The sequence below is a fragment of the Filicampus tigris genome, chromosome 12, assembly GCF_054856515.1.
Source record: "Filicampus tigris isolate MCC_2025a chromosome 12, RoL_Ftig_1.0, whole genome shotgun sequence".
In the NCBI taxonomy this organism is placed as follows: domain Eukaryota; kingdom Metazoa; phylum Chordata; class Actinopteri; order Syngnathiformes; family Syngnathidae; genus Filicampus; species Filicampus tigris.
Window position 1 is genome coordinate 24,196,583 of NC_141228.1, and position 16,654 is coordinate 24,213,236.

Sequence of the window (16,654 nt, forward strand, 5' to 3'; positions counted from 1 at the left end):
TGAGTTTCACAATTGTAGCTTCAGGTGACAGGAAATGAGGTACCGCTTCTTTCGGAGCCTCAAGGGTTCCAATAGGAGCAATGACTAAAGCGATAACAGCAGTCTCATCTACGAGAAGAAAACAAAACAAAACGGCGTACAGTCACCAGAGTTCACCTTTCAAAAGACAACTTGAATTTGGGGAAACTTTCCAGCTTGAGTTGGTTTCCAGCAACCCTTCCGATGCATGCCCAATCCTCAAATCAGAGAGGGCATCTAAGATGCGTGTCTGTCCATCCTTTTCAGATTGGCGCTTTGAAAGCCCCCAGCAGGTGCAGTTTGTGGAAAAGCTTTCCGATGTGGTGATTGGCCAGCTGCCCAACTTCTGGAAGCTTTGGATCTCCTATGTGAACGGGAGTCTTTTTAGTGAGGTAAGCGCTGAGAAGTGATCTCCGCAGATATCAGATGGCACTCGTGTCTTGGTCTCCCCCAACTCTTGTGCAGACGGGAGAGAAATCCGGACAAGTGGAAAAATCAAAGAAGAACGCACGGCAAAGGCAGAATGACTTTAAAGTATGTAATCGCTTACTGACAATCTCTTGACCGACTTTGCAGTGTAAGTTCCCCGAACAGCGTCCATGTTGTGCGTGTAGAAAATGATTGAGGAACTGACCAATCGGTTGGTTAAGCTGGTCCGTGGGGCCCTGCTTCCCACCACGCTGCCACAGGGGGAGCGAAGTCTTTATGGAGGTTGGGAGAACAAGACGGAACTTCCTGGCACTTGGCTCACTCAAATCATTCACACCGTCAGGTGAGACTTGGAGTCGAATTGAGTCTTTGCTGCACGTTCAAGAGTCTTGCCACCCGGTCAGCCCTGCTCGGGAACTGAATGGCGTCTCTCCTCCAGGGCTTGTTATGAAGCCTTGTCTGCCTTGGAGATCCCAAACGATCTGCTGCAGGTGATCCAGGATCTGCTGCTGGACTTGCGCGTTCACTGCCTCATGGTGACGCTGCTGCAAACCGCCGACGGTCAGTGAGGCGCCTTCCTCACACTCTTCTTCTACTGCGTCACACAACCGACTCCAGTGCATTTTCTTGTGGTCATGTCCTAACCTAACTGTCCAGCAGACAGTATGATTCTTTTGTAAGTTTGGGGTTGTGCACAAACGGAGGGGTGACTTTACGTCCTGATGTTAAAGAGGTCAGCGGAATGCGAAGAGATTTCACGCAACAAACCCTCAAGTACGGTTTGATGGAATTGTACTTTGTTTCCCGCTTAGTGCAATTTGCGGATTGTTTCAAACCACGTAGACGGACAGGTCGTCTGCTTTTTGACGGCACAGTGGATGCGAAAGCAGCCCAAATGAAAAAGAAATCACAAGATGAACACCAAACTGTTCATGCTGTCTTTTGTACGTAGAATGTCTGGTGGCAAGTACCTCGACCTTCACGTGCAGCTTTGAAAAGAGGAAAAAAAACAAACCGTTTGTTTTCTGACACTAAACGCTCAGTTTCACTTGTGGTTAAGTCTGCTGAATTTGAGAAGAGTGCCTGGCTTTCACTTAACTAGCATGTGACTAAGTAACGTGTGTCATCTTAGTCGAGAGGTTTTTTTTTTTCTTCTTTTTATCACATTGCGGTTTCACGGAAGCCACTCAAATAACGTTGCTAAGGCCGTGCGCAAGTTCCGTTTTCTTCAGTGAGCTGTGAGAGTTGCCCTGCCAGTGACTGGCTACTAGTAGCACGCCTCTCACCCAAGTCAGCTGGGATCAGCTTCCGCTCACCCTCCACCCTAAGCAGCCCGGCGCTCTCCAAAATGGAGGCATGGAATTTTGAGAACGCTAATGGCCCATTTGACATTTTGGGCAAAAGCGCCAGGCTTTCAAACCTTGCTTTGCTGTTCTTCAACATCCACAAACACGAAATCACAGCAAGCGAACATGCGCGTTCGTTCGAGATGGGCTCTGTTAACACACAAACAAAGCATCCTTGACCTTTGGAAGATGCACGAAGGAATAAGCAGCGACACACTTGGTATCTGTGACCCATTTCTAATTGGAAGAAAACCTCCGGCCAGCTCATTTGTTTGCTTTTCAGATGTCAGGAGCCTCGCTGAGAAGGAAGACTGGGTGGTAGATAACGAAGGCCTTACTAGGCTGGTAAGGATGCGGCAATGTTAAAACGTGGCTTTTCCTCGCATTTATCTCCCTTTTTTTTTTTTTTTTTTTTAAATCTCAGTGTTCGGCTAAACCCCGAGCTGGTTGTCTGTGAACTGTGCGGAATAACCCCAGCTTGTCTCTTCAAATGCCGCGTTTCTTTTTTGCCAACCGTTTGTGAGGACGTTTTCATGTCTTTTCATTGCGGACCTGCTCAGCCCTCTCAGTTTGAACAGCGTGTGGTCCAGGCGCTGCAGTCACTCAAAGAGCCTCTGGACATCAAACCAGGAGAGATCAACGTAAGATCGGAATCACAATAATCCGCTGCAGAAATGTGTGTGGTTGTCATCACGTCACACGTTATGCCTGCTTGTTGCTAAACCCGCAAATGTACGATGAAAAGCATGCCGGAAACTCGCAATCGAAATGCTAATCACGATGACATGTAGTCAAATAAAAGTGGCACAGGTCAATAGAGCAAGTGACATCGAGGTCACGTGCCGTGTTCCCCAGATACTACAGCTGGACCAGGTTCAAGACCAAGCCACTGACCTCTGCGTGAGCATCATGAAAGTGAGTAGCTTTTTTTGTCACTCGTGCACCATTTTTCTCCTTTTACCTGCAAACAAAAGGGAGAAAAAAAACACAACGCCACACTTTGGGACTTTTGAAAGTAGAGTCCAACAAAGCGAGCAGCCTTCATCAATGTGCACCGCATCTAATTGCGGAAATGCTCACCTGCATCCCGACTACTGCACTACGAGGTGCCCTTGTTGTTGTCGTTTGGAACATGCCTGACCAGAATGTTCATCTTAGGTTTTTATCAGCTGCCTGGAAGAGCTAAGCACCAACAGAGATGGCCGTGTGTCGACTTCTCGGTAAGTACTGGCAAACTTTTTGTGCTCTCGTCAGTCCGGTATATCGGAGTGATTATGTGCTAAGCCGCCGTCTGTGTTTGTTGTAGCATTTCCATGGATCTGTCCTCGCCGAATCGCTTCAACGACACGCAGGAGCGCTCCAGTCCGACACCTGTAAGCAGAATATTTGTCTTCAATTCTGCGCAACCACATGTCAACACGCTAAAGTCAGCGGCAGTCGAGCCATATCGGAATCATTTCAACCACAAAATGTTATCAACTTATTTTCTGTCTGTGGACAAGCAGCAAATACATCCTCCTTTCCTGTAAGCCGTCGAATATGTTCACCGGGGGGGCGGGGCGGGCGGGGGAAGTGAGGGGGAGTGGGGACACTCGATGCATAAAGCGCTTCTGGTAAAGGGATTTGGGCCAAGTGCAGATGGGGTTTCCCCAGCGCAAATTTGGCTGCTCGCTTAAGACGCATCAAAGTTACTCATGTGCATGTGTAGGTGTGAAGAATTTTGAGCAAGAGTTTTTGGAATGCGAGAGCAATGTGACGACACTCGAATGAGAAAACATTTAGCGGTTCAGAAAATAAAAATGGAAATGCATGTTTTCACTCATTCACTGCCAGACAGTTTCAGACCCTCTTTTACCCTCATGTTTGAAAAACAGGTCAAGTAGTTGCTGGGACTGAATGGCTGGGCTGCGAAAAGACAAGTCAATTTGTCAATGGCAGTGAATGACTTCATTGGCGTTTGACAATACAACGCCTTTTTGATTTGTTTCGGCGAACAAGGTCCGCGTCGTGTACATTCCGATTTGAGAGCTCGGCTTAAATCCTTCGTCATCATCGCCATCATGCGTGTTGCTTTCTTTGTAGGAGCAGCGCTTGCTGATCATCCTCAGCAACTGCCATTACCTGGAGCGACACACCTTCCTCAACCTGGCCCACCACTTTGAGAAACACGCACTGACCGGCACTGAGAAGATCACGCGGGTCAGTGCAATGTTGCGCGAGCTTTCCCTCTCAACTTGGACTTTCAGCAAAGTGACACTTTGACGCGAGTCATCTGCCCTTTGTTGTGGCTCGCGCTGTCCTTGACAAGCCGCCTGTGATGCGTCTATGTAAGAGGACGCCGCGCATGTGTCAAATCTACGGAGACGCGTTGCTCTCTGCCATGTCATAAGGGACCTCGTCGCATTTCACGCAATGACTCGCGTTTGAATCACAAAGCAAGGAAATGTTCAGGAGAACTTTCTGCTCAAAAGTCTCAACTTACATTTGTAAAGTTTCTTTCAGCCAGGGGTTTTCGCAAATTTCAGCTTTAGCTTCATTCAGGGCTACCTGGTGGACCTCAGGTGCAGCAGTTGAGGAAAAAAAAAACGAAATATTTGTAAGCCTACTATACTTAATATAGGAAATATTTGTAAACGCTCATCTCCTCCCTTCCGGTGGCGGTGGGGTTTGTGTGTCCCAATGATCGTCGGAGCTAAACCGTCTGGGTCTTTCTGGCTAAGTGGGGGACACTCGACAAGGGAGCAGGCAAAGCTCAGCTCAAAGAGCCCCAATGACCAACGCGAAACACCTGGACACCTGTGAATAGCCCCGCCCACTTTCAGCTTCACCCGTACCATCGACGTTGTGTGCGGCGTGGTTGTCGTTGCACGTATGTTGACATTTTTGCCCTGCGCCTGGCTGAGCGCCGCTTTTGCTGTTGTCCACCTGCCAGGTGAGCATCGCGGCCGTCCGGGAACTGGATGAAAAGCTGTTTGAGGCTTACATCGAGCGGAGAGCTGACCCCATCGCAGGCTCGCTGGAGCCCGGTATCTACGCCGGATACTTTGACTGGAGAGACTGTCCGACTCCGACAGGTACTTGCGCAAAGCGACGCGTCAAATGACATGGGGAGGGATGGCACGCTTGACATGCACGGCACGGACAGGAATTCCCCCAAAACTCAGCCGGGTGACCCACTTTGTATCCGACACAAAGGTCTCTGCAGAGCTGTGGGAGGGCAACTCTGCTTGCTTGTGTCATGTGTAAAGTACAGCTCGAGGGGCTAACTGTAACAACCGCTCACATCATTCACTTGCTCTTCTGAAAAGACACGCGGCCTTGGCCTGCGTACGCGCATGTGTGTGTGTGTGTGTGTGTGTGTGTGTGTGTGTGCGTGCGCGCGCGCGCGCAGCACATGATGAAACTTGTTTTGCATATATGTGGTTGACCTGAGCACAGCTTGAAAGGAAATGTGTGCGTATGCATGAGAGAGAAGACAACTTTTGAAATGACAACATGATGATGATGATGATGTGACGGTGAAGCTTGTTCTGCTTTGGGCTGACTCGTGTGTGCAGGCTGGATGTGAAAGAGGAACATTTTGGAATACCACACCGCACTTGTAGGATATGAGACTTTCACTTGTGGCGCGTCAGTGTGAAAAGTCATCTTTGTTGGTGCTATACATCAAAAAACAAAATGGCTTCACACTTCAAACCACCGAGCCTATCAATTCTTTTAAATATGATGTTTAAACACTTTACTGCAACATTGTGGCTTATTTTCACCTCATTGATTTGTTTTTGGCCTTTGATTTGAATGTGTAACCATAACATAATATGTCACGTAGTAACATTTAGCATTATTTCCGACCGAAGGGCTCGTTGGGTTCATCGACAGGTGTTTTTTTTTCTTTGTTGCAATCCAAATCTGTCGAGGGACACAAACAAAGCCATCTCTGATTCCAATTTGCTGTTGGCACGACTTTGCAGGTGACTTTGGACTGAGCCTGTGGCTTGTTTTTCAGGGGTGAGGAGCTACTTGAAGGAAGCCCTGGTCAACATCATCACAGTTCACGCTGAGGTTCAACCGCCATTCACACTTTTTGCGTGAACGGGATTCTTTTGCCTGCCGCCGCCGCCTTTTTTTTCTTTTTTTTTTTTGGTCATCTTTTGCATCTGCAACGTTGCGCGTGCCAGGTGTTTACCATCTCCAAGGACTTGGTCCCTTGTGTGCTGTCCAAAATCCTTGCAACGGTCGCCGACGAGATGTGTCGCCTTATGCAGTGCGTGTCGTCCTTCAGCAAAAATGGCGCCCTGCAGGTATTCTCATCACACACTCACAGGAAGTCACAAGCTCGGCCCCTTTCTGGTCATGCCAATCAAGTTTGACTTGCCAAGCGCCGTTGGCTCGGTTGCCCACCGTCTAACATCCGCACCTTCGACCCACAATTTTCAGGCTCGGCTTGAACTTTGCGCCCTGAGGGATGCCGTCGCGGCATACCTGAATGCCGAAAGCAAGTGAGTGCCGAGGCGCACGCGCCGCACGCTGCCGCAGACGGGAACTCGGTTTGCTCTGTCATTTATCACTGTTGGCCGCACACATCGGAGCAGTCACGCGTTCCTCCCAACAATCGCCACCGACGTTCCTTGCTGGGTTCAATCCAAGGAAGTCAACGCGATCTGCCCGTGCTGCCTGCCTTCACTCGGCCGCGTGTAACTGGGACCGCGATCGTTTTCAGGATCTTTTCGTCTTGCCAAAAGCAGAAATGGTTTGTTGCCGTGGCAACCCCAAGTCACTCACGTTGCTGCTCCGCCGGTCTCCGTATTGATGTCCAAGCAACACTTGTGCGCTTGCAATCATGTCACTGGAAAGAATGCATATTTGCGTCATAGGACTCATCTTGCCAATCGGTCAATAATCACTTGATGATTGGCGTGCAGAAGTTCAGCTTTAACCTGAAGAGATTTCATACATAACATCTAGAAATAATTAGAGCCAGTTCCGTTAGTTTCGGCGACTGCAATTGAAGGAGGCCCTTATTCGGCTCACAATAATAATAATAATCAGTATTAAGTCTAAAAGGTGGTCAGAGTTCCACAGTGCAGATGGATCATGGCCCTAAACAAACAAACAAACACGCTCGCTCGCTCGCTCGCTCGCTCGGTTATCGGCTCCCAGACAAGAGAAGCGACACGCTAAGGAATTGAAGACATTTATTTCACCTGCCTTTGCTATGCCCAACAATTTGCAACACAATGGATGTCTTACTTTGACTTGACTTTGAGTCTTTGTTCGCAGTGGCAGCTTCCAAATGGCTTTGGACGCCCTTCCTCAATTCTGTAGCGCGTCTGATAAAAAGTGAGCGTTCTTCTGGCCATTTTGACGCAAGGGTGTTTCATGCTTGTGATGGACGACTTGTGTCTTGTGCCAGGTTACTGGAAGAATTGCTGAATAAGTTTAAGAGCAGCATGCACCTGCAGCTCACCTGCTTCCAGACCGCCTCTGTCCAGCCTGTCAAGAGATAAGCTCCAGCCACGCTTTTCTTTTCTTTCTTCACTTTCATTTCCCACTTCACAAGCTGGAACTGAAATGTTCAAATAAAAGTTTGCCTGGGGCCCCAACTGGGTCAGGGGAGGCCTTGCCCAAAAAGCATACCGACTGTCTGTCTGTCTGTCTGTCTAGTCTAGTCTAGTCTAGTCTTGTCTTGTCTTGTCTTGTCTTTAATTCATTACGTCAGGTAACCGCGATGTGTACTGTGGCCGTTTGTTTCCACCGCATACGGTTGAAGCGCGCGAAGACGTCAGAGGCACCTTTTGGCAGACGGTTGGATGGAAAGGATGGGCGCGGTCATTCATCTGCGCCCTCCGCTTCCTTTTCGTGGTCTGCCGTGTCCTGGTCGCGCACTCGCCGGGTGCGGTCCACCGGGGCCGTTAGGCAAAGCAACTTTTGCTCGCGGGCCGTAAACGCAGCCGCCGCCCGGCCTTAACGTACGTCTTCATGCAAAATCCGCCCGACCTCGCGTACGTTTCCTCGTCTCCGGAGTAAGATCGCGTCGCTTCGATTGTTGCTGTTTGACTCGTGCCTTGGTCCGTCCTCCCGCACCTTCATCCGTGAAGAAAAGCCAAAAAGCTTCTCCGTGGTTAGCGTCGTTGATGTGGGAGGCAAACCTGCCGTGCACTTATATGGACCTCCTTGTTATCCGTACTGTTTGTTGAAAGTAGCATGAGTGAGATTGGCCGGGCAGCGGTGGCTGCCGCACACTCGCCTTTGCTTGTCTCCATCCTAACGTACGGCGTTCTTCCTCTCAAGTCTCAAGGCGAATGCCAAACTGCAAATTCATCCCTCTCCTCATTATGCATGCTTTTAGCCATGGCCGTACCCCTCGCCATGGCCTTGAAACTGAGAAAAGGGGGGGAAAGAAATCAATGACCCAAAATGTACAAATGCAAATGTGGCACTGCTTCTTCTTCTGTGGCGCAACGTGGATATGGGCCTGAAGTTCATATTTGCTGCAAACCTTTTGAGCAACCATACCCGTTGTCTAACTCTGCCCTGTTTTGCGGAGTTGTCAAAACAGCGATTGAAAAGTCATTGGCCTCGGCTTTGTCGTCACAAGTCCTTTGCGCGTTTGGACGCGATTCATCTCACTTTGAGGAAATCATGACCAAAGCAGACATCGCCTCGACCGCATCGCCTTTTATTCTCTCGTGTTGACAAACGCACACATTTACATTGCTGCACAGCTGCAGATGAGCTGGACTTTACCTTACAGTGAGAAATCGATATTGCCGGCCTCTATGTTGAGGTGGACTGAATTGGCTCCAACGAGCACATGCACGCTTAGATGCGAGCGTAGCTCGCGTTGAAAAACAACAACAATGAAAGAGACAAGAGTACATTTTCATCCAAGAAGACACTTGACACGCCCCCCCCCCGCCCACGATTGGCACGTTGAGGACTCTGTCCTCAAAATACGACAATGATGCAGATGCATGTAAATGTGAAAAGGCCAAACGCTGCAAAAGCTTGTCATCTCTTGAAAAGGATTGACACAACAATTTGGATGGCACTGTGCTCATTGAGCAACACGCTCACTTTGCAGACAAAGTGTTGTTGGCGTAGATGTAGGGGCCGCCATCGAAAATGTTGTCGGACTCGCCGACGGACGCCCGTTTACAAATAGAGGCGGTAGACGGGTACTGTTTTTCCCCCCCCCCCGGATGACGGAAGGAAGGCAGACGGGTGGGTGGCTAATAGCGGATGCTCAATTTGGAGTCAAATGCCCGGCCGTGCCACTCTGCTGCTGACAATGAAGACGTGAAACGCGGGAGTTGCGCGTAATCCCTTTCCGTGTCCCGAGGAGGCGCTCATGCGGCGAACGGCCTTTGTTGGAGGGAGCCCCAAGCGGCTCCGGCCGGCGAGCGCTCGGGTCAGTCGCGCAGGCCGCGATGCTGCGCGAGGGCCCTGTGGTAGTCGTCGGCCAGGTCCACGTGCTGGGCGAGGCCTGCGTGATCGTGGCCGCGGTACAAGTGGCCGCCCGCCTGCTGCTGGCCGTAGTGCAACAGCTGCCTGGCAAACAGAGGCTCCACCTGCGTGGGAGGAAAGCACACGTCTTGGGAGCCGCTTTCGAGCTCTCCTGTGGTTTGGAAAATGGACGAAGCGCGCACACACACGCCTTGCGTGCTTGATTGTCAAAACTCGAGCAAAGCCCTCCTTCCATTTGTATGGTCCCCACATGACCGCATGCAAGACGGACGGCTATAAGGTGGCCTCACGTTGGCGTTCGCGAGCTTTCGGACGGCGCCATCCGCGTCGCGTGTCGCTCACCTGCACGGCGAGGCCCGCTCGTCGGGAGTGGAGAGGCTCGTCCCCGAAAGTCAGAAGGACCTGGAAGCCGGCGGCCGACGCCCGACCGTGGAACCCGTACGTCTGCATCTCTGAGCATCGCCACACAGACACAAAGCCACACTTATGCACTTGTTGTATGGAAAAGCCTATTCGGTGTCAAAGCTCGCTTTGAGGTGTGACCTTTGGGGTGGGGTGACGGCGCATTTGCAAAGCCACGCAGGCGGCGTACAAGTCGCGAGTGGCTCGTCGTAAAGGACGCCCGGGAGAAGAGTCGGCCGCAGCTGTCGAGAGACACTTTGGGGGACTTTGCCTCTTGAGCTTTTGCTCTCGCGCGACTTGTCGCCGCCATTCAGAGGGAGCTGCCGACGAGCTATTCGCAAACTCGAAACCAACTTGGCCGAAGAGCTCGCCCAAAGCTTATTGCAGCTTCGCGCGGCGCAAAGGAAACATTGCGTCGCCCGCTCTAAAATCATCCTATAAAATATAAACATCAAATCGTCAGATTTGCGTCGGAAACGCAGGTGCCAGGAATTTGATTCGATTTCTTTCACAAGGGATACAGTACTTTTTGGGACACCCAAAACCCGATGAACGGAGACTTTTTTCCTCGCTGGTGTCACAGGAGAGCGCCAACTACCGCAGAGGAGGCTTTACTCCATGCCAGATATTTTCAATGATCGAGGCGAATTTCAAGTAGCGCATACCTAATCCCTACGCTCGCCCTCATTCGGTCACGGGCGAGCCGGAGCCGATCCCAGCCGTCGCTGGCCAAGAGGCAGCAAAGAAAAACCTCGCGCCCGTTGTTCGGAACGTGGCCGAGCACCCTGGCAAAGTCACGCCTCAAATGAACTCGGAGAACGCGGGCACGTGTGCAGTGGCCCGGGCCAAGATTCCAAGCGGGGGCCGCAGCTTCGCCACCGTAGGCCCGCATTGGCTTCGTTTCCACAAAGTCACAAGTCGAGGGGCTCGATTGCTTCGATGGAGGCGTTTCTTTGGATAAAGCGCGGTGCTCACCCGTCAGGTAGTCCTGCGTGTGGAGTAGTTTACAGGCCAGCTCTCGCTCGAGCTTTTTGGGCTTCTCCCCGTACGGGCCGAGTCCCCCCGCCTGCCAGTACACTCTGCCCTGGCACAGGCGCTGGGCGTAGAGTCCGTCGGGGGCCATCCAACACAGCACGCCTCCCTCCAAGGAGGCGCAGGGGCTGGCCGGACGCTCCTCCGCTCTCCTCGGAGCCGAGAAGGGCTCGGCGGGCAGCGGGACCACATCGCGGCCCCCCGAGGCCAAGTGGCGCTTGTCCTCCGGAGTGATGTGGCAGCCCTCGGGGCTGAAGGTCGTCACCTCCCTCACCAGAGTGTCGCGCAAATACACGGACACGTGCAGCCGCGCATCTGCATGGAGCAAATCACACGGCGGCGGTAGACGCAATCGCGAGCCACGCAAACACTTGCTGCCAAAAGTAGCGCCGGTGGTTTGACTTTTTCCACATTGTTCTGTGACAGCCTGATCCCAAAATGGGATCGTTCTTTGCAGACAAGCGGCACCTCTCGGCGCACGCTCCAGGGACGTTCCATCGGGTTCCGGTCCACTCGAGGACATTTGCGGCGTTGTCTGGAGGCCACGCCCTCATTGTCTGTTGGACGGAAAACCTTCGGCCCGATCCGAGGTCCGGAGCGCTCTGGGCCAGCGTTTCGTTCGGCCGGCGCGTCTCTGTACATTGCCGCGTTCAACTTTCCCTCGCTTTTCCCTCCCGACCCGCATTGACGCTCTCTTTCCTTCAAACCTCTTGCCTCTTGCCTTGCATTCACGCCACAGAGGTCAGTGTTTGTCTCATCGGACCACGGAATCTTCTTTCTCATAGTCGGAGTCCTTCAGGTGCCTTTTAGCACAAAAACCCTTTTTTCACATTATCCTCGTGGGCTGTTGCGTGTAGAATTTTGAGAGAAAAGAAGTGAATTCATTCCATTTTGGGACGAGGCTGCAACATAACAATGTGGGAAAAGCCGAGCGCTGTGAACACATTCCGGACGGCCTGTAAATTGCGCGGATAAGAATAATATTGTATCCAGTCTATAGCGATGTTGCAGTTAGATTAAAGCTGTCGATCTTAAAAGTGCAACTTGAACCATCGGCTATTGCACTTGTGAGCCTTTTTTCAAAGTCTATTTCAAATGATCTCGAGAAAAAAAAAAAAAAGTTTACCTCGGAGCGCCTCTGCTGATCTGATGCTGCTGTCCAGGCTAAAAGGTGACGGCTGGCTGTCAGCGGGACCGTAAGAGTAAATCGAGGCTCTTAGCTGGTATCCTGCGCGCACGCACGCACGCACGCACGCACGCACGCACGCACGCACGCACGCACGCACGCACGCACGCACGCACGCACGCACGCACACACACACACACACACACACACACGCACACACACACACACACACACAGGCGGCACCTGAAGGGAGACTGCGGCTTGTTTGGGAAGAGTGAGCGACGTACCGTCGTCCACGGACGGGCCCTGCCACGGCAGGCCGCGGTGGGGACACGGGCACTGGGCGAAGGGCAGCTCCGGCAAGGCGGCGTGCTCCTGACCCAAGTCCCTCCAGCCGCATTCGGCAGAGGCCACGTACTGCGGCATCTTTGGAAGCGGACGCACGCAACATGCGCTTCAGCGCAGCCAAAGAGGCAAAAGCGAGCCACGAGCAAAGGCGAGCCGCTCACCTGCGCTTGAAGGGAAGGGTAGGCCGAATCGATGGAGTAGCTCACGGGACTCGCGGGAGCGTCCTCTTCTCTGGACCCTGAAAGTCAAGTTGGCCTCCATCAAAGCGAGTCAAGCGTGAGCTTCTTCTGCTCAGCAGGAAAAAAGGCAGGTGACATGTGCTTTGTGGCCGCGCAGGACGCTTGCTTCCAACAAGGAGTCGGTGACCTTTGGCAAGCCACCTTCAAGGAGGCCACGATACTTGCCGCGCGGCATTTGCAAGTGGCGTCAGCCGCCGCAAACGGCGCGACTCACTTTTCTTGGCGCCCTCGGGAATGACGTGGTAGACTTTGTAGGGGTCGGAGATGTCCAGCTGGCTGCGCTCCACCAGCTCCTCAAAGTCGTTGCTCTTGTTCAGGGCGCAGCGCAGACGCGTCTTCCAGGTGGGCGGGTCCGGCTTGTCCACCCCCTCGCGATATTTGCCTTTGAACAGCGCCCAGGCCTACGGCGACAGCACCTTGACAAACTTCAACCGCCTCAAAGTGCAGTTGGACGTCGCCAAACACGAGCGCGAGCGCACGCCTGTTCCGCACGTCGTTCCGATGACACGGCCGATGTTTCCGCGGCACTTTGCAAATGACTCGATACAAAACACGGCATCGCAAAGGGAACCATCCCAAAACTCACAAACAGCAAATCGTCGACCATAAGTACGCGCATACCGCCGCTGCAACTCACGATGAGTTGGAGCACCGATTTGTTGATTGCTCAATTCAAAAACAGGACACGATTTCAAATTGACGGCACAGAAAGTGCACACGCATCAATTCGTTCCAGTCCAGAATGTTCTTCTGGACGTTCATCTGTTCGTCTCAACTCGGCATTTGCATGAATATCGCGCGGGCGGAATAGGAAGGAAGCAGCAAAATCCAGCCCTTTTTGTTCATCTGGGGTCGGCCATGTTGTCACTTCTGCGGGCTGCGAATGACGTCGCGGTGCTCAGGTAACGACCGATCGCACGGCTCGCCTGTTTGCCGAGCTTGGTCATGTGACGTACGCAAGCTCGGCCTTGAGCACCGTGACGTCACGTTTGCGGACCACAGCGAGCGGCAACATGGCCGCCGCCTCACACCGATCAACGCGGCCGCACTTTGCTGCTTCGTTCCTATTCCGCAAACGCAACAGTCGGCGGAATGCCGCGTTTCCACCAGTGGCACCGCGGCGCATGGAACACATTTTTGTCAAGAAGCACATTTTCGGCGGCTTGACTTCACCTTTAAGATTCAGTCACCGCTTTGGTGTGTAACGTCAGAAAATAGGCAAAAATATTGATCTTCTCTTTCCAACATCAAATCAAATGTTTTGGATTCAACACAAAGATAATTAGTCTACTTTCATGGAAGACTATTTCGGAGTAAGTTTCAATCAAACAAGCTCTCGTCAAGCGTTTTGCATTAATTCGATAATCGCTTTGTTGCCCATCAATGGTTGCAGCTTTAATACATTCTAGTGTACACTGAAAAAAATGCCACGCATGCGTCATTTACTCCATTTTATTTCATCGGGCGGTTGCACGAAATCAAATCATCTGAATCCAGATCGATTTTTTTGAAGCAGACTCTACATCTACTTTATCTGGAACAGATGATTTTATTTTGTGCAACCGCTTGACCAAAATAAAATGGAGTAAATTCAACCATCACAGCCCATTTCTTGAAATGCAAGTTCATGGAGTATTTCGTCCAAGTTTCGTGCTGGAGCGTCTTGCGGACGTGCAATTTCAAATTGAAGCCCTTGAGTCCTCCCTAGCCGAACATTTCAAGATTGTCGCATCTTGAGCCCTCCATCTTGAAATGCTTGAAAATGCCTCATTTTAACCACAGAAAATCATTTCAAAGAGTGCGTAAGGTACGTTTGATAGATTCTTAGCATTATTGTCATTTTTACTCCAATTCTTGAGTATCTTTCTGTTGTTGCTGCGCGTGTATTCTCCAAGGGGAACGAATGCCAACAAGCTTTTTTTGTTGTCTTGCAGCAGACAAGTTTTATTTGAGTGGGGGCGCACCTCTGTGTGAACTTGGCAAAAAGTGACTCGCCGTCGAGTCCCCAACTCCATGGGAGTTTACAAAGGGCCGCGATGGAGCAGATGCGAAGCGAGCCAATTAGGCAAAGAAAGCGGGGCCCATTTTGAGCTGGCATCTAACTCCGTGGGAGGATGCGGGAAGCCCGCAGAAGGTGCAGAAGGTGCTTCGGTTCGCTTGGGTTGGCTTGGCTCGGTTTGGTTTGGCTTGGTTTGTTTTTACCTTGAAGAGCGCGGCATCCTCATCGCGGTTGTAGTCCTGCTTGCCGGCGTGCTTCCACGGGATCCGGAAGACGCTTTTCTCGTCGTTCTCCCACACCAAGCCGGCGTATTTGCCACAGTCCACCTGCTCGATCAGCCACTGTCGCAACTTTCCGTTGCCGCTGCTTCCGGGAAGTCCGCAATCCGCTTCGGGGTTCATGTCTGCAGCCCGCGCGCGTGCTTCCAAGTTTGCAAAAGAAGCAACTCGGCCGTTGTGGCCCAACCTTTCCTCACCTGTCCAACTTTTTGACGGCTGTCAGTCGGAGTGGCGAAGCTGTCATCATCACGCCGCTTAAATGTGGCGCATCTGACGCCAAGGGGCGGGGCCACAACATGTCGCGCGTAGACGCCGACGCCGCCGCTACAAGCGCACCTCGGGCTTCCTCTTCGTTTAATCGCACTAGTGCGCTCTTTTGTCGTCTCTTGAAGAACGACCAGCGTGCACGAGTACAAGCGCTTGACGACAGCGTTCCATTTGGGTGCACTGGTAGACCAACTAACTTCACTCTTAACTACTAGTGAGGCAAAACGGTGCACTAGTTGGCAGCTGGGTGCTCTCGGCCCAGTCTTGCCTCACTAGAAGCATGTCGGCGCACAGAATTGTCTTGCAAGTGAGGACTGAGAGCATACTCGAATTGGACGCGAGTAGGATGCGAGAAGGCTGGAAAGATGCGTCAGAGCGGCTGTTGCTGTTGCTGCTGCTGCCGCCGCCGCTGCCGCCGCCGCTGCCGCTGCCGCCGCTTCAGTGACTCGCGGCGAGGGGGAACCCCTGTGCTAGCCTGTGCGCCATGTGGAACAGCAATTCTCTGAAACAAAAATTCGTCACCCTTTTCAAATAAGGGCCCGAGTCTGAGAAATAAGAGTTGCCAACATCAATTGTCACTTGCAATCACTGGCGCAGTACTTCAGTAGTCATTTGAAGTTATAGCTTTCCTACGCTAGTAAGGAAAGTATATATGTACAGGGTCGTTTTTTCCCCCAAAAAACGCATGATCGTTTTTTTTTTTACATTTTTATTATTATTAATAATAATAATTAATAATATTATCATAATATAATTAATAATATTTTTTTCAAAAAGACGCCTTAGATGCACGGTCGTTTTTTTCCCCCCAAAAACGCCTTACTATACATGGGCATTTTTTCCCCCCAAAAAAACGCCTTACTATAGATGGTCGTTTTAAAAAAAATAAATTAAAACGCCTTTATATACGTGGTCGTTTTTTTCCACAAAAAACGCCTTTCTATACATAATCGGGGTTTTTTCACAAAAAACACCTTACAATATACCAATATATGATCGGCTTTTTTTTCTTTTTAAAGAAGCCTTACTATACATGGTCGTTATTTCAAATTTTAAAAAAAAACGCCTTACCATACATGATCGTTTTGTTTTTTTCACGAGAAAACGCCTTACTATACATGGTCGTTATTAAAAAAAAAAAAAAGAACGCCTTAATATACGTGGCCATTTTTTTCACCACAAACGCCTTACCACATGGTCGTTTTTTTTGTTTGTTTTTTACAAAAAATGCCTTACTGTACATGGTCGTCTCATTACCATAGTTGAGTGGTTAGAGCAGATGACTTTGACATGGATGACCAGAGTTCGGTTCCAGCCTTTCAGCTGAACTTTTTGTTCATCTCATATGTTCACACTTAATGCCCAAAGACAGCTGGGATAGGCTCCAGCGCGCCCCGCGACCCTTGTGAGGAGAAGCGGTACAGATAATGGATGGATATTGTTTGATATAATGAATTATGATTACACATTGTCAACATCTCATAATCCATTCAGCATTCAGCATTTTTTCCAACGCGAAAAGGGCGTCCTTTCGTCATTGCTGCTTTGATGTGCATTTGAGTCCGAAAATGCATTCTTGTTTCCAGCATACTGCTCTTGCTCTGCTCTCCTACTTACACGTTTTGCCGCAGTCATGCAAAGATAGGTCATGACCTAAAGGGGAGCAAAACGTTAGTTGAGGCGCAACCGGCGTCATGGCAAAC

General features: G+C 50.9%; 2 protein-coding genes across 3 annotated transcripts in view; one reads left to right on the forward strand and one right to left on the reverse strand.

Moving 5' to 3' along the window:
- Positions 1-7,427, forward strand: part of exoc2 (exocyst complex component 2) — a 28,113-nt gene extending 20,686 nt beyond the window's left edge. Inside the window, exons 13-28 of one of the 2 annotated variants that reach the window (XM_086047473.1) lie at positions 286-410; positions 484-552; positions 633-790; positions 887-1,008; positions 2,077-2,138; positions 2,354-2,434; positions 2,649-2,708; positions 2,952-3,013; positions 3,100-3,166; positions 3,876-3,992; positions 4,726-4,867; positions 5,800-5,855; positions 5,972-6,094; positions 6,231-6,292; positions 7,074-7,133; positions 7,207-7,427. In XM_086047473.1, the coding sequence (XP_085903599.1) occupies positions 286-410; positions 484-552; positions 633-790; positions 887-1,008; positions 2,077-2,138; positions 2,354-2,434; positions 2,649-2,708; positions 2,952-3,013; positions 3,100-3,166; positions 3,876-3,992; positions 4,726-4,867; positions 5,800-5,855; positions 5,972-6,094; positions 6,231-6,292; positions 7,074-7,133; positions 7,207-7,300 (1,460 nt within the window). In that variant the 3' untranslated portion in view covers positions 7,301-7,427. The remainder of the gene's footprint in view (positions 1-285; positions 411-483; positions 553-632; positions 791-886; positions 1,009-2,076; positions 2,139-2,353; positions 2,435-2,648; positions 2,709-2,951; positions 3,014-3,099; positions 3,167-3,875; positions 3,993-4,725; positions 4,868-5,799; positions 5,856-5,971; positions 6,095-6,230; positions 6,293-7,073; positions 7,134-7,206) is intronic. The other variant, XM_086047474.1, reaches the window with a different exon arrangement.
- Positions 7,428-8,456: 1,029 nt separating this feature from the next.
- Positions 8,457-15,002, reverse strand: LOC147139337 (interferon regulatory factor 4-like). Its single transcript, XM_086047477.1, has 8 exons — positions 14,610-15,002; positions 12,622-12,808; positions 12,330-12,406; positions 12,108-12,246; positions 11,821-11,922; positions 10,638-11,009; positions 9,603-9,712; positions 8,457-9,364 (listed from the first exon to the last, which is right to left on the reverse strand). The coding sequence occupies exons 1-8, from the start codon at positions 14,805-14,807 to the stop codon at positions 9,206-9,208; spliced, it is 1,344 nt and encodes a 447-aa protein (XP_085903603.1). The 5' UTR covers positions 14,808-15,002; the 3' UTR covers positions 8,457-9,205.
- Between the last annotated feature and the right edge of the window lie 1,652 nt (positions 15,003-16,654).